Raw genomic sequence first — 27,604 nt, forward strand, 5'->3', positions numbered from 1 at the left:
GCAAATATCTCCGAGCACAATCCGAGGGATGAGCACAGTATGTGTAAACTTAACCATGTTCTTACCCCATGGTGGGGTCCAGAGCTATGCCTTTAGGGTTGTAGAGTTCTTGATCCAACAGTGTGACACATGTGGTTCCATCCTTATCACATACAAAGATTCGGTCGTCCACGTCATCAACAAAGTAGAAGTTTCCTGTAAGCCAGTCTATAGCCATTTGCTCTACATCTGTAAAAAAAGAAAAAAAAAAAAAAAGAAAAGAAAATAAATATTTAGGTGAAATATAGTAACCAAGTTTGTCTAAGATGAATTATAACACTAAGATATAGTGTGCACCAAACATGGCACACTGCGATCAGTCACAACAAGACACTCAAGAACCAGTGGTGTTTAGTGTCAGACATATAACCCTTGTGTGACATGTCTTGATATGTCCAGTTTTAAAAATTTTCAAACGTGAATGGGATTTGAGAGCTATGGTGGAAGGGAAGATTTTCAGTGAATAACGACTCACACAAAGCTATCATATGACTTCTGAAGACTTGGAATATAGCGAGTGACTCGTATGGACTTCTTTTATAAATGGGCTGATTTTATTGTGTGTTTGTGTGTGTGTGTGTTTGTGTGTCCCCTTTTGGAGCTTTAAAGCCTCTGGTCACTATATGCTTTCAATGCATTGAATAAAAGCAATGTCCATTTGTGTTCCACGGAAGAAATGAAAGTCATATGGGTTTGGAATAACATGAGTTAATAACATTTGGGGGAATTATTCTTCTAAAGACAATATGCAATGTATTTTTGCTTTTCATTATATTTAACATTGATAATGTGATATATTTCCAAGTGTATAATGTACAAAATAAAGTAGGATGGGACTTGATTTTAAGTCAATTTTGATTTTTATGTTATCTTTAATACAAAGAATGGCACGCATGTAGGTACTTAAACACAAACACCTATAAACACATCACTGTTAGATTGGTTCAGAGTAAGGCAAGTGTGCACGTACAAAACCCTACAGTTCTGTGCTTTGATGACTCTTCCATTTTAAAATAGTTCTAACAAGAATACTGTGGTCCACATTTATGTTTCTGCTTTTCACATCTATGATGAGGCTTTCAATGATGCTCTTTCTCTTTGAAACCGCTGAGTCAGGGGACTATCCGGACACGTGTGTGCATGTTACACAATTTCCAAAAAAGTTGTTTTAACAGCTGTGATCGCTGTGGCTAACCACACAGGTTCTTGCTCCGCCATGGCCCCCCACCTCTAATACTCCTCACTCTGACCTTAAAATGTCAAACATCTCAATAAATCTAAGTCTCTCTGTCATTAACCCCAGAGTGCTCTGTCTCAAGATTTCTGTCATTCAACAAGCAAATTAATTGTTTTGATGGGACGTTTCACATTTTCAGACATAAAGGAGCCCCAGAGGAAAATTGCATTACTCAGAGGTTTCTCTTTCATACTGTAGCTCAGGTGACGTAATGGAGGTCTTAGTTATGTGTATCTGAGTTAAGTATACTTGCATCTATGTAGTTACCTTAACTTAAATAGTTAAGTTAATTCTATATGAACACCAAGTTAAGTGAACTTAATTCCGTGACGGCTAGTGTTACAAGGAGTTCAAAAGATGCGTCTAAATAATTAGAAATATTGAGTTTTGTCATGTTTTCCAGTAAAAATATCTAAACATCCTTAAAACAAGATACATTTAATTGAGCAGCAAAATTGCATAAGATAATGTGAATTTTTTTTAGACCATATTTCTTAAATTAAAGGTACACACAGTAAAATTTTTGTTTATGTTCACTGACACCTAGAGGTGTAGATGCAGCATCATGCAAACACAGAAGTTCTTAGTTACCTATGTCATTGTAGAAATGTACAGTGAACCATAATTTATATATTTCGTAAGTTCGATTATAAAGATAAAATAAGTCATATTTTGCTGGTCATACGACATTAACATGGCTCATGAATGTGCACCCAACACCATATGTAGTATTAAGCAGCTTTTTATTTTTTTACTGATATGACCATCTCACGTGAGTGTACATATAAACAGATTTTTCAAAAATAATATTCTACTATTAATTTTTCTTTCTGTTTAAAAGTTAGAAAAAATACTGAGTGCACCATTTAGTTATTTGTCTTACCCCACTAGCATTTGTTTTTCTTGATTTAAGCGTAAATCTAAAACAATTGAGTTGTATCCTTAAAACAACAAAAAAAAAAAAAAAAAAAAATTGACAATTGTGATATTTTTACAAGACAAAACAAGAAAAATTACTGATTAAAACTGACATATACAGTATATATATATATATATATATATATATATATATATATATATATATATACACACAGTATATAGTGTGTGTGTGTGTGTGTGTGTGTGTGTGTGTGGTTGTTGAAACGGCACAGGAACACACAGAAATGTTAACTGATGGATAAAATGGTGCAAGATGGTTCAAAAAATCCAGACAGTTGGACAGATGGAATGGTGGTGGAGGGGTGGAGACAGAGAGTTAAAGGAGTGTTGGCCTCTTTCGTCTCTACAAAGGAAAGTTGGCCATTGTGCATGGCCCAGACGTTTACCGGAATCAAGGGCTGTATCCCCAAAGGTGCTGTTTATTTTAGAGCTCAGTCCTGAATAAATTTTTCCAGCTGCCTGGACTGAACCCCAGTGATTAAAAACACAGATCAAAAACACAAAACGATGAAGAAAAGGGCAAGTGTTCAAATGAATGTTGAAGAAGACGAATGGATCGTTCCAGAACAATGAAAGAATAGAGGAATATCACCGAGAAAACGCCAGAAACACATGTGGAGGGACCTGGCTTCAAGCTCATTGTAATTCCTAGTAAAATTGTAGGTCTCTGTGGAAGGAGGGTCAGAAATTCCATTTGCGACACAATCCTCCCTCCTTTGATTCCTCTACGGTGAAGGAAAACAAAACGCTCTTGTTATTGTAGCTCTCATTTCATATATACTTGACTCTTGGACTGTTATTTCACTTCCTGTAATTATTTATGAATGGAGACTAAACTTTAATCCTTTTTTATTAATGCTGAAGTTTGTTTAAAGTTAACAATCTGCAGTTGAGCAAACAGCTCTAGAGAAATTAAATTAGCTCTAGAGTTCAAAATCAAGGCAGTCTAAGCTGTCTACACTTGAAGGGTATGAAGCCGCATGCCACTTTAGAATGTTCACTAACATCAGTAAAATTGATGAAACCTTTGTTTCCCAATTTTTTTAAAGGGAAACATGTAAAAACTGACTTTTGTGCAGTTTTAGAATAACAAAACAAAATGTTACAACAGTGTAAATTTAGAAAAAAAAAAAAGGTTATTTAAATTAAATCTATTCTAATGCTCTTATATGGGAAAAATGTTGGATTTGTTTGCCTTCAGATATTCCAAGAGATGACTTAACCCTAGAACACATACGTAACTTAGAGTATGTAACATAATGAACATATACTCTTTAATACATTTGTGGGTCAGAAAAGACCCAGGTGAAATCTAGATGCTTATTCTTTCCAAAACTAAATTATCTATATAGTTTATATACTGTATATTTTATTCAAATCTTTCAGATACTTTGAAAATGAAGTAAACACTTTTGGGTGAGAGTCTAAAAAAGTCTGTATAACAGAAATATGGGCAATTTCCATGTTTGGTGGTAAAATATGTCTTAACTCTTGACTCTACCCACACAAACACATGCATATAAGTACAATGGACTAGGATCAAATGTTTTATTTACAAAAGAAAAAAAAAAATTATAATTTTGTAAAATGACAACCTTATGTACTCTATATTGCCATACTCCACTATATTTCCATATTACTCTACAATCAGTCAATGTATAACAAAAAATAATGCCAGTGTTAAATGCATTGAATACCACATGCATGTGGTTCATATGGGACCCACATATGCATTCTAGAGGTTGTCAAGAAATTGTCTTCTAATTTAAAAAAATATTCACAAAAATTTCACATGAGAAGACATCTTACTTGAGGAATACATGGAGTGGTAGATCAAAAGACCACTTCATGTAAAAATTATGTCTTAAAAACTAGATGCCGAGTCATTTTTACATCACATTAAAAATAAATAAATAAATATAAAATGTTGTACAGGGTTGCAATCAGATAGAGGGCCCAGAGAACAAAGTTGTCAGGGGGCCCAAAACTCCTTACACCGCCCTTGCCCCAAGCCCCTGCACATTGCTGTTTACATTGTATACCACTGTAACTCAGCAATGACTTAGGAGGTCTAACTTTACATGCACAGGACAGCACTTGTATCTGTTTGTCGTGGACGCATTGCAAAAGATGCGATGAATACAAACTGCTTGCCAATGGCAGTTTCTACAGAGACACGCAGCAGTGAACATTGTACAATAATTGGCAAATTATACGTCATAAATAGTGGTTCACTTCAGCAAATTAGGATGGATTGCTTTTTTTTTTTTTTTTACCAATTGTGAAACACATGACCAGAAGTCAGTGGCTGCTGGTGATTTTAAAAAGTGGGAAAGCACATATTGTTTTTGGGGTCTACAATGTTGCTGACAAAGCTGCTCAAACTACTATTAGTTCATAATTAACTTAGCTCAAAACTTTTTTTTTTTTTTACAATAAATTAGGCAAAATATACAATTATTAAGGCTGCAATAGATGGTGACGCCATGCGAAGGGCAGACGTGTGAGAGACAGCTCTGCGCACTTTGCTAATTTTTGTAATTATTTTCATGATATAATCCGGTGAAATTGGATACACCCAGTTACACATTTACTGTTTGAGGTAAACATGGCAAAGAAGTCAAAATCCTTGGGCTCCGGAGACATTAAAAGACACTTACGGGTTCAAGGTGAAAGCCCAGACAGGCCTGTGGAGCGGGGACTCCATTTGGATGGCGCGGCGGGAGAAGGAATCCAGCATCAACTGTCCAACATGTCGGTGATGTTGACGAAGGTACTTGCGGACTTGGAGGATCTCGCTGTAATACGTCGATAGATTACGGCAATGGAAAAAAATCTCTGAGCTAGTCACAAGAGTGACAGATGTTGAAAAACGAATCAATTATTTGGAGTCTTCAGAGAGGGAATTAGCCGCTAATCCGCCCATGACCAAAGTTGATTTGGAACGTGTTCTTGAAAAGCTTGAAGATCTTGAGAATAGAAGCCGCAGGAATAACATTCGAATTGTTGGAATTCCTGAGCATGAGGAGGGCACGGATATGGTGAAATTCCTAGATGAGCTTTTCCAGAGTCTGCTCGACATAACAGGCCACAAGCTGGAAATCGAGCGAGCTCACAGAGTCCCAGCTCACAGATCTGCTGAGGGAGGATGGCCCCGATCGATTCTGGCCAAATTTTTGAGGTCATCCGATAAAGATCTTGTGTTGCGCCAGGTGAGGAGCAAAGGAAAGCTTTCTTGGAAGAATTACAATATTTTCTTGTTCCCGGACTTTGCAAACTCGACAAGAGAGAAACGCGATTGTTTTAAGGAATGCAAGAAACTATTACATCAGCGGAAGATCACTTTTGATCTGATGTTTCCAGCCAGACTGAGAATAAACACCAAGGATGGCAGCAAAGTATTTACATGTCCCAATCAGGCAATGTCTTTTATTGAAACAATGGATGAGTAACCACTGGGTGTTTTTCTTATGAGTGGATTGACTCACTATACATACTCTGGCTTTCGGAGGAAGCTGGGCGCCATTTATGTTTCCTTTTGCGTTGGCTCCACCGAGTGGCTGGAGTTTGTTTTGTTTTGTATATTAACACTTTTCCTTAAAGAAACTTTTGCATTGACGGAAGATCACTTTTACAATGAACGGATGACCGCAAAATATCTACATGCCCACACAAAGGATGTCATTTATGAAGTTGGTGGACTGTGTAAATCATGGGATATACTTTTATGCGGCCTCCGAGTGAATTGACTCTCGACCATCTGAGGAACCAGGATGCGTGTTTCGTTTCCTTTTGTGCTGGTTCCGCCTAGCGGTTGGAGCTTGTTTTGTTAAATAACATTACTTCGGGATAGTTATGGATGAATCTGTCAGTTCCTTGTGCTTATGCCTCCTGTTGGCTGGAGTATGGTTTGTGGAGTATTTTCGTGGGACATTGGAATGATTATGTCATCTGCTGCACTCATCAGCTGGCTCACTGAAGATTCGTTTATCTGTCTGAGGAAACTGAATGGCTTTATATTGTCTGGAATTTGTTTTGTGAAGGAACACACCTTCGAGACAGTTCTGTGAATGAGTCTACACGTTCTTTGTGTTTATTCTGCCTATTGGCTGGGGTTTGTTTTACAAAATACTTGATGTTATGTCATTTTGCCTTACAAATTTGTGAAGCAAAATTTAGCAATCCGATGGCAAAGTTGTCGCAGGGGCTCTCGTAGGCGTACATGGACTCTTTGAGTTTAAAGGGATTGACGCCGGTTGGCGCTGTTGTGCGTGAGGTTAATGTGCACCTTTTTCTTTTTTCTGTTTGTTTTGTTCGGGGGGAAGTTCAGGGTTTTATTGCTGCATTAATGTTGAAATGTGGTCTTCATAATTTTGTCTTTGGCACACAATTTATTTTTTCTATTATATCAAAATGTAAAATGTTAATATGAGTGTACTATCTCTCTCCACGTGGAATGTGAATGGGTTGGGGCACCCCATAAAAAGAAAGAAGGTTATTTCTTTTCTTAAACATAAGAAATATGATATAGTGTTTCTTCAAGAAACACATCATTCCCTGCAGGAAGCTGAAAAAATTGGGAAGATATGGGGTGGACATGTTTTCTTTAAAATTGGCTCAAGTAAGAGCAAGGGAGTCATTATATTGGTAAATAAACATTTTCAATTCAAATTTCTTTAAAAACAGTTTAATGATAAATTAGGAAGAGTCATTATTGTTTTAGCAGAAATTCAGGGGCAAAGTCTGATTTTGGCTAATATTTATGCACCTAACGCTGATGATCAGGGCTTTTTTATAGATCTTGAAGGAAAGTTGCTGGCACCCCTCATGATATAATTTTGGGAGGAGACTTTAATCTTTTGATGGACTCAGACCTTGATCATAGTGAAGCAAAAGTGTGTAAGCCCCCTAGAGCAACACTGATGCTTCTCAGGATGTATAAAAATCTTGGTCTTACAGATATTTGGAGACTTTTGAACCCATCTGGTAGAGACTATACATTTTTTTTCATCAGTCCATAAGATTTATTCTAGAACAGATTTTTTTTTTAATATCCAAATCCCTCATTTCATCTGTTGTTGATTGCTCAGTTGGAAATATCTTAGTCTCAGATCACGCCCTGGTGAGTTTAGAGGTGTTGCCACATATAGAGAAAAAGAAATCATATAGTTGGTGCTTTAATGTATCCCTTTTGCAAAATCCTGATTTCCAACAAATGTTAAAGACTGAAATCAGTGTTTATACCTCGGTATCCTCTGTGGGCGTGGCTTGGGAGGCACTTAAGGCGGTTCTTAGGGGTCGAATCATACAGTATGCCTCATTCATCAAAAAATCCAAAGCACGAGAACTTGTGGAGTTAGAAGGAAATATTAAAAGTGCAGAGGCAGAGCTGAAGTGCCGTATGTCATCTGATGGCCTCAGAGAATTGACCTGATTGAAATATAGATATAATACTATTTTGTCGCAGAAAGTGGAGTTTTGGTTATTCAGGGCAAGACAGTCATACTTTGAGTCAGGGGACAAAGCAGGGAAGATTTTGGCTAGATATATAAAGCAGAGAGAGTATTTTTCTACCATTCCCTCAGTGAAATCTGCTGGTGGTGATATTTTTACCTCAGCCATTGATATTAATAATGCCTTTAAAGAATTCTATCTTGATCTTTATAGTTCCATGTCTTCGTCTACTGATGAAGATATTAGAAACTTTGTGGAACCATTAGAACTTCCTAAACTGAAGACTGAGCCAAAAACGCTCTTGATTCTGAGATAACCTTGGAGGAGCTTGACGAGGTCAGTAGCGAATGATCAGTCTCCAGTCGCTGCCATGTCACTTGACACTGAAAAGGAATTTGATATGGTAGAATGAGATTATCTTTTTAAGATTTTGGAAATGTATGGGTTTGGGAGTACATTTATTGGTTGGATTAAGTTACTTTATAAACACCCTGTAGCAGCGGTATAAACAAATTGATTAATTTCAGATTATTTTACTCTGAACAGGGGCACTCGGCAGGATTGCCCTCTTTCCCCATTATTGTTCTGTCTTGCCCTGGAACCATTAGCAGCCGCGATAAGAAAGGAGGATGATTTTCTAGGGGTGATTGCGGGAGGTGTGGTGCATAAGCTTCTGCTTTACGCAGATGATATTTTATTATTCGTCTCCGACCCCATTAGATCTATGCCTTGCCTCCCTCAGAATTATTAATTCCTTCTCCAAGTTCTCAGGATACAAAGTCAATTGGTCTAAATCCAAAGCTTTGGCTTTGACAGTGTACTGTCCAGTAATGACCTTCCAGCTGGGCGCCTTCCAGTGGCCAAAACAGGGCATTAAGTATTTGGGAATTTTATTCCCAGCAAATTTGTCTGATTTAGTCAGAGTTCATTTTGATCCCTTAATAAAAATGTTTACGAATGATGCGGACAGGTGGGCTTCATTACACTTATCAATGATTGGGAAGGTTAATGTAATTAAAATGAATTGTATTCCAAAATTCAACTACCTGTTACAATCTCTCCCTATTGATGGGGACATCACTCTTTTATTTCAAGCAATTTGATAGCATAGCGAAGTCCTTCATTTGGAATGGTAAGCGTGCCATGTTAAATTTCAATAAGTTACATAGGCCGATTGACAAAGGTGGGTTATGCCTACCCAAGAATTTGTTTTATTATTATGCATTCAGTCTCAGACATTTGGCTCATTGGTCGCTTCCACCTGAGAGAGCCCCTCCCTGGTTTTGTATTGAAAAGGAAGCTCTTGCCCCTATCTCGCCTCTGCATAGCTTTTCGATCAAATTAATCGGAGAAGTTAAGTCACACCCCGTTATATTGCATTTACACTCGATATGGACAAAAGTGTCCAGAGTGTTTAATTCGGATATTTATTTAAACGTAGCTTCGAGCATATGGCAGAACCCTAAACTATGCATTAATAAGTCCCCTTTCTGTTGGTCAGATTGGATTGTGAGGGGGGTTAATACACTCGGTACCTATATGAGTGTGGAGTATTGAGACCTTTTTAAAATGTAGTTAAAAATGTTGGGATTCCCAGATCTCAATTTTATAAGTATGTACAGCTGCGCCACCTACTCTGCACTGTTTTTGGGAGTGGCACGCACCCCCCTAGTGCGGCTGATACTCTGGGAGTGGTGATTACTGCTTTTGGAAAAAGTCATGAGGCATCAGTGTATTACTCCCTGCTAATTCAGAGTCTGGAGGACAGAGCTTTAAATTCCCTCAAAAGATTATGGGAGGAAGATTTAAATTTGTTTTTAGAGGAGGGAGTGTGAGCTAGGATTCTTAAAAATGTCAAGTCTGCATCTAGAGATGCAAGGGTGCACCTTATGCAATTTAAGATTCTACATAGATTTTATTGGACCCCTTCTAAATTATATAGGCTTGGTCTTAAGGACACACCCACCTGCTGGCAATGCCATTTAGAAGATGGAGACACCACCCATGTTTTTTGGGGGTGTCGTAAGATACAGGAGTTCTGGTTGAAGGTCCAGAATTTTATGGCCAACGTATTGGGTACTTGGATCTCCTTATGCCCCAGGCTCTGTATTTTGGGTGACGGGGCGGACATTGATGTAGGAAATAAGTACATAAAGAATTGGATCCTGGCCGGTGTTATGGTGGGCAGACAGGTTATCCTTAGAGGATGGAAGTCAGCTGGAGCCCCCTTGTTTCGTGAGTGGTGCGAGGAGATGGGCAGGGTGGCAGCTTGGAAAGAGTTGTCATATAGAAGGCTAGGCAACATGGATATGTTCATCAGGAGGTGGGGCAGCTATTTGGCCTTTTTGGAGGGCTCTTGGGAGGGGCAGTGGAGGGAGACGTGTTGTTTTAAATGTGTATGTTGTAGCCTTTTTGTTTTTGAACATATACTTTTTTAAATGTATTTCTAAACATTTTTTTCTGTTTTATTGGACCCCTTCTAAATTGTATAGGCTTGGTCTTAAGGACACACCCACCTGCTGGCGATGCCATTTAGAAGATGGAGACACCACCCATGTTTTTTGGGGGTGTCGTAAGATACAGGAGTTCTGGTTGAAGGTCTGGAATTTTATGGCCAACGTATTGGGTACTCGGATCTCCTTTTGACCCAGGTTCTGTATTTTGGGTGATGGGGCGGTCATTAATGTAGGAAATAAGTACATGAAGAATTGGATCCTGGCCGGTGTTATGGTGGGCAGACAGGTTATCCTTAGAGGATGGAAGTCAGATGGAGCCCCCTCGTTTCGTGAGTGGTGCGAGGCGATGGGCAGGGTGGCAGCTTGGGAAGAGTTGTCATATAGAAGGCTAGGCAACATGGATATGTTCATCAGGAGGTGGGGCAGCTATTTGGCCTTTTTGGAGGTCTCTCGGAGGGGGCAGTGGAGGGAGACGTGTTGTTTTAAATGTCTATGTTGTAGCCTTTTTGTTTTTGAACATATACTTTTTTTTAAATGTATTTCTAAATTTTTTTTTCTGTTTTATTGTTTGTTTGTGTGTCTTTGTCAATTGTATTTGACCACTGGGATATCTGTTTTTGTTGGGTGGTGGGGTGGGGTGGTTAATGTTCGGGAGAAAGGGTTGTAAATAATATAATGTGATTCCAAATATTCTGTTATATATATATATATATATATATATATATATATATATATATATATATATATATATATATATATATATTATGTTATATGGAATTAATAAAAACTTTTAATAAAAATAAAAAAGGCTGCAATAAAGGTGTTACTTCAGATGTCAAATAGTTGTGACTGTATTTCCAAACCACCGAACAAGCTTTAACATTCCATACACTGTCAATCATGTACATCAATGTTTCAATTATTGTCTGTTTGTTGCGAAGTCCCACCCAATTGAATGCTCGACCAATCATAATTTATAGCTAAGCCTGGCTTCCAGGTGGCAGAAAATACATTGATTGAAAGCCCAATGTCCAATAGGCAATCAACATCAGATCCAATGCAAACAGCGCTCATGAAGCTCCATAGACTTCCAAAGAAGCACGGCATCTGGGCAGAACCCAAAATGACGTGTTTAGTAGGGATGTGCACGGTAACCATTTGTAATATTTGGATTACCGCGAGGGTTCACGAATGGTTATTTGGTTATTCGTCAGGACTCTGGCATAAAGAATATTTAATGCAATCGATATGCATCAAACACTTAAAATAGCAGGGAATAAAGTGTACAGTGAGCTATGAATCTAAATAGCACAACAGACAGTATTCTGTTTCAACTTCTTTAGAACGTTAAATCTTTGTGAAAAAAAGCTAGACGCAACGCAACGAATGAAACAGAACGCAGGTGTCTCTGGATGCTTTTAAAGAATTTAAGTTATTTTTTACCTTGACACGATGTCTAAAAAATTTAGTGGTCCTGCATAAGACATTGAAAAAATATGTGCCACAACAGACAAAGATGACCTCTGTTGCACATGTAGAATAACTGAATAGTGATTTTGGCATTAGAATAAATGCGTGTAAAACGGTTAACTGAATAACGATATCCATACACATTTCTAGTGTTTAGAGCCTGTTGTCCAATCAACATAGATCTTTTGTGCCATTGATTTGAATAGTACCGTATCTGTATCTTCCATTGAGGCATGGCTTCAATGGAGCTCTATGAGCCTAAGAGTCCACTGATTTCTATGGAAATTTTTATGTAAAAAAAAAAAAAGGCAGTTAGCTTTACTAGAACGTACAGTGTGGTAGTGCTGTTTGACATTTTATACTTTTATTTGCTAAAATATTGATATGCACAGAGTAATACTGTGTGCAGTTTATAAAGTTAATTTATACATATATTAAACTCATCATTACCACATTTCTTGTTAAATTTTAGGGGGACGCCGTGTTTCCTGTGTAGTTTTAAAGCAATCGCCACTGCCAGACGTTCAGATCAACCAAATCCAGACTTGCAGTTCTATGTTGCACACCCAAGTTCAGAAACAACTTTCACTCCAACCAAACGAACCAAACTCTGGTGTTAAACAGTCTATGCATCAAAAGCTTTACAGTGTGAAAACTTTAGTGTGGCGTGAGATTTTGGAACCCTATTAAGACCAAAAACAAGCCTCTAGAGTTCAGAAGTCTGGACCAAAAGAGCGCAAAATAAATAAAGCAAGACCTATTAAACTGATACAGAAAATACATTACCTTAATGACTGTGTACCTGTGATGTACAGTTAATTGACTTTTAAATTTCTTTAAAAAATGTGAGAGCAAAACTGAGCAGCATGACATTCAGGTTGTTCTGGATGCTTGATACAGTGTTGCTACAGTTGCTTGGGTGTTCTGCGTATTTGCTAAGGTGCTGCTAGGTGGTTTCAAAATCTTGTGGATAGTTACTTATTTGCCCATGTCAAAATAGTTCACCCCCAAGTCTACAGTGGGTACTGTATGACTCGGATCCCATTTTGTCGGATCATTTTGTCATCCATTTTATCATCCACCATGCAAAAATGGTCTGACTGCTTAGAAAAGTAACAGAACACCTCTCCTTAAAAAGCCACATGATTTAAAGTATCATTCATGCCTGGAGCACAAACAGTGCTGGATGAGTTAAATGCAGGAGTTTAGTATTTAGGGATTGGGATTTTGTTCAAATGGTTCAGGAGCACTGTCCAAGAGAGAGATTGGTGAATCAGAGTGAGGATATGCAGAGAGATGGGGTGAGGGTTGGACAGAGAGAGATTAAAATCAAAACAATGGGCCGAATGTTGGAGGAGCCAGAAACTTGTGGTGGCCACAGAGGAGCATGAGCCGATTCAAGCACATGACCATTTAAGAGGCTTTTCCGGAAACCTTTGTAACAAGCAGGCCACACGTCACAGAACCTCTCCCTAATGCTGAAACCCACATTACTTCATCGCACATCCTGTCTTTACACTGTTTATGCTGAAATGCGCCAAACTAACGTGCAATAAGTGACTTCATTGGAATACTGCAATTTAAAGCTGAAGTGTGCAACTTTTTCTGTGTTCAAATAATTCCTCTTATCCAAGCTTAATATGCAGAAACAACAAGTAAGCCATTCTTAGGTAAATTTTCTCAAAAACTGTAAACACTGAGGGGCAGATTCACTTACCATTTGAGCCACTTTTGGCCATGGTATTTCAGCGCAAAAACCTCCGTCTTATTCACTAACCACCAGCAATCTAGTTTAAGCAGGCCAATCAGCACTGAAATTGCGCTGTGTCTCGAGTATTTAGATGAAGTCATTGTCATTCCTTACTGCGGAAACACGACTCCTTACTATGCAAATTAGTCTTATTATAGATTACGCTTCATTCACAAAAATGAAATGAAATGTCCGCCACTATTTACATCCAGCTACTACCGTCAAATGAAAGCAGGTGATAAAGTGAATTTTATTAAAAAGAGATGATTGTGTATACTTTCTATCGATCATATCAGCAGTAATTTCTCAAATAATGATTTTTGCAGAATGTTATAACCTGGCATATATCCAGATGCACGATGTAGTCAAGCGCACTTTTGGCATGTTTAAGAGATGATTTAGGTGTCTGAATCACAGTTGTCAGTAATGCTGTTCAGTCCTGCCAAAGTGCATCAGATCACGGTGGTCTGCTGCATTCTCTACTATAAAGTGCTCAGAATAGGCCCATAAGATCAGAATTGCACATGCAAATTGCGTTGCAGCAATTTTATGTTTGTGTTTGCACCGTTGCCTGATCTGCATAATTCCTTTAGTGAATCCTGCACTAAACCAGCACAGACAGTGCATGCAAAAAAGTTTTGGCTTTCACCAGGCACAAATAAAATGTAATAATCACAAATTTAATAACCTTATAAATGATCATAAACACTCTCACAAAGGCCATCGTGGTCCATTTTTTCAAGATGCTAAATATGACACATATATCGCAATGACCTGTAGAAACCATGTCATTAGACTATTTTCATGATACTTCCTTGTCTGGTAACTCGCAACTATAAGCAAATTAAGACAGAGATGTTTTAATAGCATCTCTGATGTATACTTCAGCAAGAATGGTGTTAGACTGTTCACTGCAGTCTGTTATTACGTACTGTTGTAATGATGCATATAAATTAAAATTATTACATATTTTTCCTTGAGTTCAAGCTAGTGTAGACAACATGCCTTGGCAACAGTTAGAGGTAGACTGATATATAAGTATCTGTCACTCACTCGACGTTGTGTTGATGTAGTGACACTAGGGGTCACTCTTGGGAGCCCGAGACACCTCTGGTCTTTGATAAAAGGCCAATGAAAATTGGCGAGTGGTATTGGCATACCACTCCCCCGGACATATGGGTATAAAAGGAGCTGGTATGCAACCACTCATTCAGATTTTCTCTTCAGAGCTGAACGGTCGATGTTTACTGAGTTGACTGTTCATTCACATCTGCTGGATCTGACAGCGCATTTCAGTGGCTTCTCACTCCTCTGCACTGGTGCACTGCAGAGAACACCCCTGGGTGCTTCGGCAGAAAAAGAGAGTATATTTTTCTAAAAGAGTATATTTCTCTAAAAGAGCAGCACACACGGAACATCTTTTTAAAGATGCATCTTTTTAAAGATGGCTTTCCAATTGTGTGTTATTCCTGGTTGCGGTCGTTACCTCTCAACTTCTGACGGTCACGATCGCTGTCTTTCGTGTCTGGGCGCGACCCATGCGGAGACAGCATTCGTGGATGGATCATGATCATGATCATGATCATGTAAGGAAGCAAGCCACCCCAGCGGCTCCCCGCCTCGGTCCTTCTACCTACGGGTATGAGGCCAGCGCAGCTAGCACTGGGGGCGATTTGGGGATCCCAATGGGACCGATTCCGCCGGGTATCCCCCCACGGAACTCCCATTCCCCAGCACGCTCATCTGCCCCGATCAGGCTTCCGGATGAGTCCGCCGGCTTGTCTCACGGCGAGTTTGACCTCCTGTTGATGAGCTCTCGAGCGCAGCATCAGAGAGCGGGCTCATCCAGTCGGACACAGAAGCCTCAGCTGGACTCCCCCCCTCGGGTGCGGTTGCCCAGTCACAGGCTGATGCGGAAATGACGGACATGCTTTCCCGGGCAGCCGCGAGTGTCGAGCTAGAGTGGATCAATGATTGGTTCCTGGGCTCACAGCGCCGCTCAAAGCAGCCACGCCCCGCTCCAGTTCCTTTCTTCCCAGAAGTGCATGAGGAGCTGACAAGATTGTGGGAGACACCTTTTACTGCCCGGTCCCGATCTTTCAAACTGAAAACAGCGGTTCCACTGAAACTCTTTCAGAGGCTCCTGGGGCATATGGCATCCTCAGCGGTGGCCACTCCGCTCGGGTTGATGTATATGAGACCGCTTCAGCACTGGCTTCAGACTCGAGTCCCAAGATGGACATCATGTGGCCATCACACCGATCTGTCACCACCTCTTCAGCCCTTGGACCGACCTCACGTTTCTACAGGCAGGCGTTCCCCTAGAGCAGGTCTCCAGGCGCGTTGTGGTTATGACAGACCCTTCCAAAATGGGCTGGGGCACTGTATGCAACAGGCACGCAGCCGCCAGCTTATGGACGGGCCCGCTGCTGCGTTGGCACATCAACTGCCTCGAGTTGCTGGCAATTCTGCTCGCCCTGCGGAGGTTCCGGCCGTTGATCCAGGGCAAGCACGTGTTAGTTAGGACAGACAACACGGCAGTGGTAGCATATGTCAACCATCAAGGTGGTCTGCGCTCCCATTGTATGTCACAACTCGCCTGCCGTCTTCTCCTCTGGAGTCAGCGGCACCTCAAATTGCTGCAAGCCACTCATATCCCGGGCGACCTCAACACTGCAGCGGACGTGCTGTCACGGCAGATTACCTTCAAGGGAGAGTGGAAACTCCACCCTCAGGTGGTCCAGCTGATTTGGAGTCGATTCGGACAGGCATAGGTAGACCTGTTCACCTCCCAAGAATCCTCCCACTGCCCGCTCTGGTACGCCCTGACCGAGGCACCTCTCTGTATAGATGCGCTGGCACACAGCTGGCCCCCTGGACTTCGCAAATATGCGTTTCCCCCAGTAAGCCTACTTGCACAGACCCTGTGCAAGGTCAGGGAGGATGAGGAGCAGGTTGGAAGGGCGACTGTCCCCCTCCACCTTGAAGGTGTACGTAGCTGCTGTAGCAGCACACCACGACACAGTGGACGGTAAGTCCTTAGGGAAGCACGACCTGATCATCAGGTTCCTGAGAGGAACCAGGAGGTTGAATCCCTTCAGACCACGCCGCGTTCCCTCATGGGACCTCTCTGTAGTTCTTCAGGGTCTACAGAGAGCCCCTTTTGAGCCCTTGCAGTCAGCTGAGCTTAAGGCACTCTCCTTGAAGACTGCCCTCCTGACTGCGCTCACTTCCATCAAGAGGGTAGGAGACCTGCAAGCATTCTCTGTCAGCGAAACATGCCTGGAGTTCGGTCCGGGCTACTCTCACGTGATTCTGAGACCCCGACCGGGCTATGTGCCCAAGGTTCCCACGATCCCTTTTAGGGACCAGGTGGTGAACCTGCAAGCACTGCCCCAGGAGGAGGCAGACCCAGCCCTGACGTCGCTGTGTCCGGTGCGCGCTTTATGCATCTATTCGGATCGCACGCAGAGCTTTAGAGTCTCTGAGCAGCTCTTTGTCTGCTTTGGTGGACAATGGAAAGGAAGCGCTGTCTCCAAGCAGAGGATCGCCCACTGGCTCATTGATGCCATAACTATGGCATATCACGCTCAGGATGTGCCGCCCCTGGTAGGGCTACATGCCCATTCTACCAGGGGTGTAGCGGCCTCCTGGGCCTTGAACAGGGGCGCCTCTCTAACAGACATTTGCAGAGCAGCGGGCTGGGCAACACCCAACACCTCTGCGAGGTTCTACGGTTCCAGGTGGAACCGGTTTCGTCCCGTGTAATGGCACGCATAAGCAGGTAAGTCCGGGACAGCCGACCGGGTCTATCGCTTGCACTTAGCGCCTTTCACCTCCCCTGAGATGAAGACGTGCGCCGTTAACTCCCAGTAGTGCTCACAAACTGTGTTCCCTGGTTGTTTTCCTCCGAGCCCTGTGGCAGTCGAGTATTCGGAGAGACTCGCTGCCGGCCCAGTACACGTGCTAACTAAAGCCCTGTACTGGGGTAGGTGCTCCGTATGTGGCGGTTCCCCGTAGGTAACCCCATGCGACGTATATCTTCCACTAATTTGTTTCCCTGTTGGCAAACGGTGTCTTCCTTGGGCAGAGGCCCCTCTGCCCCAGTCTCCATGCTTGCAGTAACTCAGAGTAAAACTCTCTGTAAAACTAACATTTTACAGATTAATCAGTGCTGATAGTTGCTTTTTGGAATTATCGTTATCGGAAAAAATCTATGCTGATAGTTGACAATATGTTTTTCAAAATAAGAGTCCCCGGTGTATTTCTGGCTTGTTCATACTTAAAAGTCTAGTGTTATGCATCAAATCTTACTTTTTTCTAGTTATTACTGGGATTTTAGTTGAACAATAAACTGCATCTGGGATTTTATTCATTTTTTACTCTTTGTCTGTGACCGTCATAGTGAAGAAAGAATACGATTTTTTTTTTTTTTTTTTACACTCTATAAATTGATTTTTAAAAACTATCGGTGATTAATTGGTTCTCGGCCTTTCCCATCACCTTAAATATCGGTATAGGCAAAATCCACTATCGTCGACCTCTAGCAACAATGGCTGTATGGTTGAAATTATGATTCCTTTGATTGAAGAGAAAAATAGAGCAAATACATAAATATTGAGATATACATTATACTGAATCTTGTTGCAAGCCTAAAAAAATTGTGACACACATTGCAGATCTTAGATGGAGTACTACAGTAAACATAGTGATAATGTAACAAATATCCCGACCTCGACATGAGTATGTAAACATCATATGTCCACCTGTACTCTGAAGTTTTCTACGGTTCGTGGTAAAATTCCTGGGACACAGACGGATGGGGGATGTTGTGTTGACTCATGTCAACCACGATGTCTGGAAAATGTTCCACAAAACAGAATATAAATATGCTGCAGTAAACCCCACCAACCTACTCAAACCACTTATAAAACACACACATAAACACACACACACACACACACACACACACACACATGGACATATGGATAATGGCTTCTGCAAGAGTGCATTTACAGCAGCTGGTCTTCATTGCTGAGGGTCTGTGTACTGTATCTCACACACACTGAACTCAACCCAGCCCAACAGATTCAGGTCAAATATACAGTATGTGATTCAGAAAGCCACTTGTGTTTTTTGAAATATAAATCTAAGTTAATTGAAAGTACCATTCAAAAACCTGACATGGATAGAATGAAGAGAACAAGTTTATTTTTCTTGGCAAATAGTATTTTTTTTCTTGTTTAAAGCATAAGTCTAACACAATTTTGTGAGGTTATGAAAAAATAAAACAGTAACACTTTAAAATAAGGTTCCATTCATTGATGCATTAGGTATCATGAACAGACAATTAACAATATCTTTTTTTTACAGAATTTATTAATCTTAGTTAATGTTAATTTATAAAAATACAATTGTTCAACGTTAGTTCATGTTAGTTCATTGTGCATTAACAAATGTTAATTAATACAAATTTGGATTTTAGAAATGTATTAGTATATGTTTTAATTAACATTAGCTCAGATTAATAAATGCTTAATAAGTATTGTTCATTGTTAGTTCATGTTAAATGTGGACTCAGTAATTTTTTCCCCTTTAAAAAGTTTTACTCCTAATGAAATGAATTTTAATTTTGAAACATATGTATAAAATCATGACCACTCACATAAGATGAGGACTCTAGTCATATCAGTAACCTTATAAAAGCTGTTTTATTCTTTATGGGGCAGGGGCACCCTCATGGGGGCTGCCAATTTACAATCACGTGACCAGCTGAATACTGCTTGCTTAATCTCAATAACTGTCTTGTTATTGGACACTTTCACTCTTGGATTAAATTAATAATGGCTGTTTGAATAGTGAATTTCTACAATGGCATCTGTAACAGAAAACTATTGATTTTGAATGATGCTGCATACACACCACCAAGTGTCACTGTAAGTCCAAGATGACAAAAGCAAAAAGTTACTGAGTGCACCTTTAACTTATGTTGTTAACTAATGTTAACAAATGGAGACTAATTGTAAATTTTTACCAAAAACAAAAAAACAAAACAAAACTTTATTCTTTGAAAACAAGATTTTATGTTATGTTGTTATGATATCCTCTAGCAATTTTGCACCCTAATTTATATTTAACTTCTAAATTTATATTGTTTTAAGGATGTTTAGATATTTTTACTGAAAAACAAAAAAATTGGCTCTGGAGAGTGAATACCTTGGCCGGTAACGTTTTTAGAAATTGCAACAAAATGCTTGGTTTAGACAGCAATGTGACAAAGTTAATCTGACTATTGACATAAATGACATCAGCAAATTAATGAATACAAACTGCCCGTTCTAAATAAAAGATTAAAGACTGTTGCACAACTATTGTAGTGGCAAATTCACCAACAGAAGAACAAAATCAAGATGGATACACACAGAGAGACAGGATAGTGTCTGACCAAAGGACCTGCTAATTTTGCCACACACATGCTGGAGAAAACAGTTCAATTTTCATTTGTCAAAATTATAACATGCATATTTGTAATGAAACGATAGCAAATACAATTTTCATGATGATTACAAAATATTTATGGCTGATACATTTTGAAAATCAGCCATTGGCAGTTGTGGCAAAAAGTTCATTTAAGTCTTTGAATAAAGGTCTGCTTATTTGATGTTTTTTTTTTTTTTTTTATTATTATTATTTGTATTAAAACATTTATTTTATAAAAACAAAAACAAAAAACATATGTGATATATATATATATATATATATATATATATATACATAGACTGGCCGCAAAAGTTTGGAATAATGTACAGATTTTGCAGTTTCAGAAGGAAATTGGTACTTTAATTCACCAATATGGCATTCAAATGATCACAAAGTATAGTCAGGATATTACTGATGTAAAAAAAGAGCACCATCATTATTCAAATCTAGACAGGCCCCATTTCTAGCAGCCATTACTCCAATACCTTATCCTTGAATAATCATGCTAAATTGCTAATTTGGTATGAGAAAATCACTTACCATTATATCAAAAACAGTTGAAAGCTATTTGGTGCGTTAAATAAAGCTTAACATTGTCTTTGTATTTGTTTTTGAGTTGCCACAGTATGCAATAGACTGGCATGTCTTAAGGTCAATATTAGGTTAAAAAATGGTAAAAAAAAACAAAAAACAGCTTTCTCTAGAAACTCATCAGTCAATCATTGTTTTGAGGAATGAAGTGTAGGGCTTTACTGGTTGTTTAGATCAGTGTTACTATCAGAATTAATTAATAATTATTTCTTTAGTTATTAATTAATATTTAAATTAATTAATTGAATCTAACTCATTAAAACCTCATATGGGGCTCCAGTAAATGTAGTGTGTTATGTTTAGGAGCAGGTTTGGTTATTTAAATACAACAGTAATATATTTAAATCGTGCACTTTTTTGACATTCTAAACTCTCCAGGAAGTCCTGTATGTGTCTTTTTGTAGGCAAATTCGCAGTAGTTTAATTCACTTCTTATTCAATTCCGAGACTCGGGTGATGACAGGAGGCCGTTTTCTCGCTCTGTCGGTGGGCGGTACAGCTGCTGATTCTCGGCGGGCTGGCGGAGAAATCAGCGACGTCGACTTGATTGAAGAGGGAAGAGAACTCTTTTTCTCTTCACTTCTGCAGGCAAACGGATGAAGATGCGGATTGCTCGGCGGTCTCCTTCGGATCCATTAGAGTGTTTGTTGGAACACAGAGTAATCTCAACCCGTCCAGCGAGATGGAGATTGTATGGCCACAGTTTAAAGTCAGATGTTACTTCCTTGTGCCATGAGGCTGCACCTGAGAGTAGCGATGAGCTGCTTCTACACACGGCGAGCAAAATTGCTGGAAGCAAATCCCGGAAGCATTTCAGAGGTATTTCTACTCCTGATGATGTCATGGTTGAGATGCGTTCTGTTGTGTGCCTCATCCAATAGGAATTGATATATATATACTTAAATTGCACACTATATTCCAACTGTATATGTATATATACATATATCTACAGCTGATTCTACATAATATATACACAAGGGTAGCCAAATATGCTACTGTCCTTCACAATGTTAAAAATAAGAGGAACAAAAATAAAAGCTTAAGAAGAGTAGAGAGTTAAACATCTGCTCATTTCATTTGTGTATCACACTGAGGTCATGAATCATGGCAAACACATTTCCTGTGTGTGACACTTCCAAAGATGCCACAGTAATTCAAAGAGTGGTGAACCCAGCTTCACCATGGCCTTCCATGGCAATACACTAACAGACACCCTGCACACAACAATGAGCTCTCTGGAAAGGAATGTTATTTGAAACGCTTCCTTAAAAACTATGTGGAAAATGTGAGATGTAAAAATGGTGCTGCCGTCTGCAATGAAAATACCAAAACACTTTAATACTATTCAAAGTTATAATACATAATTAATTCTTTTTTGTGAGAAAAGGTTTCTAACTTGAGACCCCCACATACTTTTGAAGGTTTCATGATTGTTCCAAAGTCCAAAAACATTATATATACACAGGTTTGAGCATGATACTTTCACCTGTTCATTATTATTACTCTTTTCACCTCTTCTGTCTTTAGTTTGGTTTTATCACACATGTGGTAGGCAGCTATATCCCTATCTCCAGCAACAGGAAGTCAATAAGCAGCAACAGAAAGTCTATGATGTCTTTATCGCTTCCTAGTGAGGACACACTGCCGCAGTTAACCCTGTGACCTGTGAATATGTGTGGGAGAAATGTGACACCTTTCGATATGCATATAAACAGAACTGTATGCAACTTTTCCATCTCAGTTTATAGCATCTAACACTATTTGCTATATATATATATATATATATGCATTAAAACTGCGAAAAACTTCAAGTATCACTGGACAAATATGCAGCTCACCAGGTTTTTTATTTTATTTATTTTTTTCTCCCTAAAATGATAATAAATAAGACTAGCATGCAATTCCTATGCTGGTTTAGGCTGGTTTAAGATCAGTAGAGCTGACATTGTGCTGGTCAAGCTGGTAGACCTAACTGGTGAAGCTGGTTGATCAGCATAGTCTTTCTGATCAGGCTGGTTAAGGTCATTTAAAAGCCTGGTTGGGGGGGCCTGGGTATCTCAGCAAGAAAAGATGCTGACTACCACACCTGGAGTCGCAAGTTCGAATCCAGGGCATGCTGAGTGACTCCAGCAAGGTCTCCTATGCAACCAAATTGGCCCGGTTGTTAGGGTGGGTAGAGTCACATTGGGTTAACCTCCTCATGGTCGCTATAATGTGGTTCTCGCTCTCGGTGGGGCACATGGTGAGTTGTGCGTGGATGCCACGGAGAATAGCGTGAATACTCCACATGCACTAGGTCTCCTTGGTAATGCGCTCAACAAGCCGGATCATATGAGGCACGGATTGACGGTCTCAGATGCGGAGGCAACTGAGATTCATCCTCCGCCACCCGGATTGAGGTGAGTCACTATGCCACCACGAGGACTTAGAGTGCATTGGGAATTGGACATTGCAAATTGGGGAGAAAAGTGGAGAAATTCCACCCAAAAAGAGAAAAAAAAAAGCCTGCTTGGGACACCAGCACACCAGCATCCTATGCTGGGGAACCAGCATACAAAGCACTACATAGGATGGTGATCGGCATTGCTGGTATTTTCAGCAAGCAAAGCACCATAAAAGTAGTCCATGCAACATTCACACTATATTCCATGTCTGCTAAAGCCATTTGATAACAGCCACCAGCCTTTATTTTACGTCACAGCCATCATAACTCATGACTTCTAATTGTGATTGCCAGTCAGATGAATATTATGGTGGTATTAGGGGAAGTCACATTCTAATGCTAGTCTACGTAGGCAATTCATTATGTTTTGAAACAGAAATGTTTGCAACTTTTCCATCTCAGTTTATTTTTATATACAATATACTGTATATATTACAGAGTGACTATTTGTACTAGGTGTAAATAGCACTGTGGTGGTGGGGGCGTGGTTTAGCGCCGGCTTGTGAATGGAGAGCGAGATCAGTAGATGAGAATGGTAAGGATCATCATCTGGCAATGATTGTCTCTAACAGCTGTTTATCATTGCAGTGAGAGTTGGAGATGGATTTAAGAGCGAGCCAGTCGTCAGTGAGGCAGAGAGAGAGCTACTACACACACTATGTTAAGCTGTTAAATACTGTTTGAGTTGGATTCGCCGTCTCCCACTTCCTCCTTGCAACCCCATTACGAACTTTGTTACACTGTTGCCGAAACCCGGGAGGTAAGGGAGGAAGAATGCCACCATGGATGCCTCACCTCTGGAGGACGTTTTCAAGACCCTCACCAGCATCCACATCACACAACATCAGGCCCTCCTCAAGCTGTGCACAGAACAGGAGCAGCGGTTTATTGCGCTCCTCCAGGACCCCACGACAAGATGGGCCCCAAGACGATCCGGAGGCCTTCCTGGAGCTCTTTGAGCAGATGGCGGGGGCCTAAGGATGGACGAGCACTCAGTGGGCGGTCTGGCTAATACCACTGTTGTCCGGGGAAGCCCAACTCGCGGCACAGCAGTTACCAATGGAGAACCTCCTGGTGTACGCCGACTTGGGGAAAGCGATCCTGCAATGGGTCAGCTGGACACCCAAGCAGCAGCACCAATGCTTCCACTCATTGACCACTGGTGGGCACGGCCGCCCGTTTGCCTTCGCCCAGCAGCTCCATGACGCCTGCTGGTGGTTGTTGCTGGCTAAGCAATGCGACGTCAGAGCTGGTGATACTGGAGCAGTTTATCGCTCGACTTCCGAGAGGGATGGCGGAGTGGGTCCAGTGCCACCACCTGGCATTGCTCTAAACGGCCATCCAGCTGGCAAAGGACCACATGGCAGCGTATTCGGGAACCGGCGAGCCCCGAGATCCTTATCTTTCTCTCTCTTCTTGTCTCCCCTCCTTCCCCTTCTTTCCATCCTGTTCCTCCTCCTCCCCGGAAATGGGGAATGCTCCCTCCCAAACCAGCTCCTCGGCTCCGGGTACTGCACTACCCGCCGACTGCCCCTGCCCCTGTCCCTCTCTGCTCTCACTCCCAGGGTGGTGGACCCGCTGCCACGGGCGTAGAGCCTGGGCCTGTCTGTTGGAGCTGCGGGGAGCCCGGGCATTTCCAGGACCAATGCCCGGTGATGGAGGTGGGGACATTGGTTCAGGTCCCTGACACGCCACAGGCCACCCCAGATCGAGCTGGGATGTACCGCATACCCATGAGTATTAAGGGGGGTACATACCAGGCCTTGGTGGATTCGGGTTGCAGCCAAATCTCCATCCATCAATGCCTGGTTCAAGACGAGGCTTTGGGTGCTAGTCACAACGTGGAGGTAAGGTGTGTGCATGGGGATATCCACGATTATCCTGTAGTGACTGTGATGATTCAATTTCAGGGACAAAAGCATAGTGTTGAGGCTGCGGTTAGTTCCCATCTCACTCATCCGCTAATTTTGGGCATTAATTGGCCAACATTTTCCACTTTATTAAGGGAAATTTGTGTGGATGGGTCCTGTAACAGAGTGTCTTGGTGTAGGATTTGTGAAGCGCTGGCTGCCAGGGGCCATCTACGTCAGCTCCACATCAGGACAACGTAAGGGAGATGGAAGTCTCGGCTTCTCCAGCCCTTAGAGGATTCGCTGCTGGGGATTTTCCTCTGGAGCAGATGTGAGACGAGACTCTTAGACACACCTTCAACCAAGTGAGAGTGATTGATGGTCAATGACTTCAGCCAGACACTGCATTTGCATATCCATACTTTTCTATAATAAATGACCGGTTGTATTGAGTGACGCAGGATGCTCAGACAAAAGAAGATACAACCCAGTTGTTGATACCGAAGAGCCATCAGGAAATATTATTCCAGACGGCTCTATAATCCGATGGTGGGGCACTTAGGGCAGGAAAAGACATTGAACCATCTATTGGCCCATTTCTATTGGCCGAGCATTCGCAGGGATGTTTGCAGATGGCGTGCGGCATGCCGTAAATGTCAGCTGGTGAATCCACCAGCCACCCCAAGAGCGCCTTTGTGCCTGCTTCCTTTGATTGAGGTTCCCTTAGAAAGAATTGGTATGGACCCCGTCGGGCCATTAGAGCGGACAGCACGCAGGCATCGCTTTGTGTTGGTTCTGGTGGACTACGTAACATGATATCTGGAAGCAGTGCCAACATTTTAGCACGTACTGTTGCGAAGGAACTCTTCAGAATTATCTCCTGAGTGGGGATTCTGAAAGAAATCCTCACTGATCAAGGCACAACTTTCATGTCACGAAGACTATGCGAGCTGTATGAATTATTGGGTATTAAATCGATTTGGATGAGCGTGTACCACCCACAAACGGACGGCTTGGTCGAATGGTTTTATAATACCCTGAAAAACATGATTCTTAAGTTTGTGCATAAAAATGCTCGGAATTGGAATAAGTTGCTTGAACCCCTGTTATTCGCAATTCAAGAGGTCCCGCAAGCCTCCACGGGGTTCTCCCAGTTTGCAATACTGTATGGGCGTAAGCCTCGCGGTGTCTTAGACGTCGTGAGGTAAAATTGGGAGGAGGGACCTTCAAACAGCAAAAAACGAAATCCAATACGTTCATGATCTGAGAGCAAAACTCCACACATTGGGAAAACTATCACAGGAGAATTTGCTACAGGCTCAAGAACGTCAGTCCCAGCTGTATAACAGGGAAGCTCGGCTACAGGAATTTGCACAGGGAGATAAAGTCCTTGCATTACTACCCACATCAAGCTCTAAATTACTTGCAAAAAGGCAAGGGCCCTTTGAGGTCACACGGTGAGTTGAGGAAGACGATGATGAGGTTAAACGAACTAATATGGGCAGAGCACATCAAATTTACCACCTCAACCTCTTAAAACCGTGGAGGGAGGTGGTCCCCATGGCTTTGGCGACAGTGGTATCGGAGAGGGAGGAGCTCGGGATGGAGCTGAACTTAAAAGCCAATCACAGGGAGGTCACGTGACGCCATGCAGGGAGCAGACCTGTGAGCATCGAGCTCTTCGCACTTTGCTAAATTTTAAAACATTTTTATCTGATAACCTGGTGAAATTCGATACAGTCAGTTACACATTTGCTCTTTGAGGTAAAATATGGCAAAGAAGTCAAAATCCTCGGGCTCTGGAGACATTAAAAGAAACTTACATACAGTCAGACAAGTACTGTTCTCCTGGCAACCGCCAAACCCAGACTCGTCCATCAGATTGCCAGATGGAGAAGCGTGATTCGTCACTCCAGAGAACTCGTCTCCACTGCTCTAGAGTCCAGTGGCGGCGTGCTTTACACCACTGCATCCGACGCTTTGCATTGCACTTGGTAATGTATGGCTTGGATGCAGCTGCTCGGCCATGGAAACCCATTCCATGAAGCTCTCTACGCACTGTTCTTGAGCTCTGAAGGCCACATGAACTTTGGAGGTCTGTAGCGATTGACTCTGCAGAAAGTTGGCGACCTCTGCGCACTATGCGCCTCAGCATCTGCTGACCTTGCTCTGTCATTTTACGTGGCCTACCACTTCGTGGCTGAGTTGCTGTCATTCCCAATCGCTTCCACTTTGTTATAATACCACTGACAGTTGACTGTGGAATATTTAGTAGCGAGGAAATTTCACGACTGGACTTGTTGCACAGGTGGCATCCTATCACAGTACCACGCTGGAATTCACTGAGCTCCTGAGAGTGGCCCATTCTTTCACAAATGTTTGTAGAAGCAGTCTGCATGCCTAGGTGCTTCATTTTATACACCTGTGGCCATGGAAGTGATTGGAACACCTGAATTCAATTATTTGGATGGGTGAGCGAATACTTTTGGCAATATAGTGTATCTGGTGACTTTTGAACCCATCTGGTAGGGACTATACATTTTTTTCATCAGTCCATAAGATTTATTCTAGAATAGATTTTTTTTTTTTTTATATCTAAGTCCCTCATCTCATCTGTAGTCGATTGCTCAACTGGAAACATCTTAGTCTCGGATCATGCTCTGGTGAGTTTAGAGATGTTGCCACATACGGAGAAAAAGAAATCATATAGTTGGCGCTTTAATGTATCCCTCTTGCAAAATCCTGATTTCCAACAAATGTTAAAGGCTGAAATCAATGTTTATATGGAGACCAACTGGTCCTCTGTATCCTCTGTGGGCGTGGCTTGGGAGGCACTTAAGGTGGTTCTTAGGGGTTGGATCATACAATATGCCTCATTCACCAAAAAAATCCAAA

At 41.3% G+C, this 27,604-nt stretch overlaps 1 protein-coding gene across 1 annotated transcript in view; it reads right to left on the reverse strand.

Annotated features, from left to right (window-relative positions):
- Window positions 1-27,604, reverse strand: part of lrp1aa (low density lipoprotein receptor-related protein 1Aa) — a 396,987-nt gene that overhangs the window by 246,521 nt on the left and 122,862 nt on the right. Inside the window, exon 7 of the mRNA XM_051676564.1 lies at window positions 66-228. Coding sequence (XP_051532524.1) covers window positions 66-228 — 163 coding nt within the window. The remainder of the gene's footprint in view (window positions 1-65; window positions 229-27,604) is intronic.

The sequence above is a fragment of the Myxocyprinus asiaticus genome, chromosome 37, assembly GCF_019703515.2.
Source record: "Myxocyprinus asiaticus isolate MX2 ecotype Aquarium Trade chromosome 37, UBuf_Myxa_2, whole genome shotgun sequence".
NCBI lineage: Eukaryota > Metazoa > Chordata > Actinopteri > Cypriniformes > Catostomidae > Myxocyprinus > Myxocyprinus asiaticus.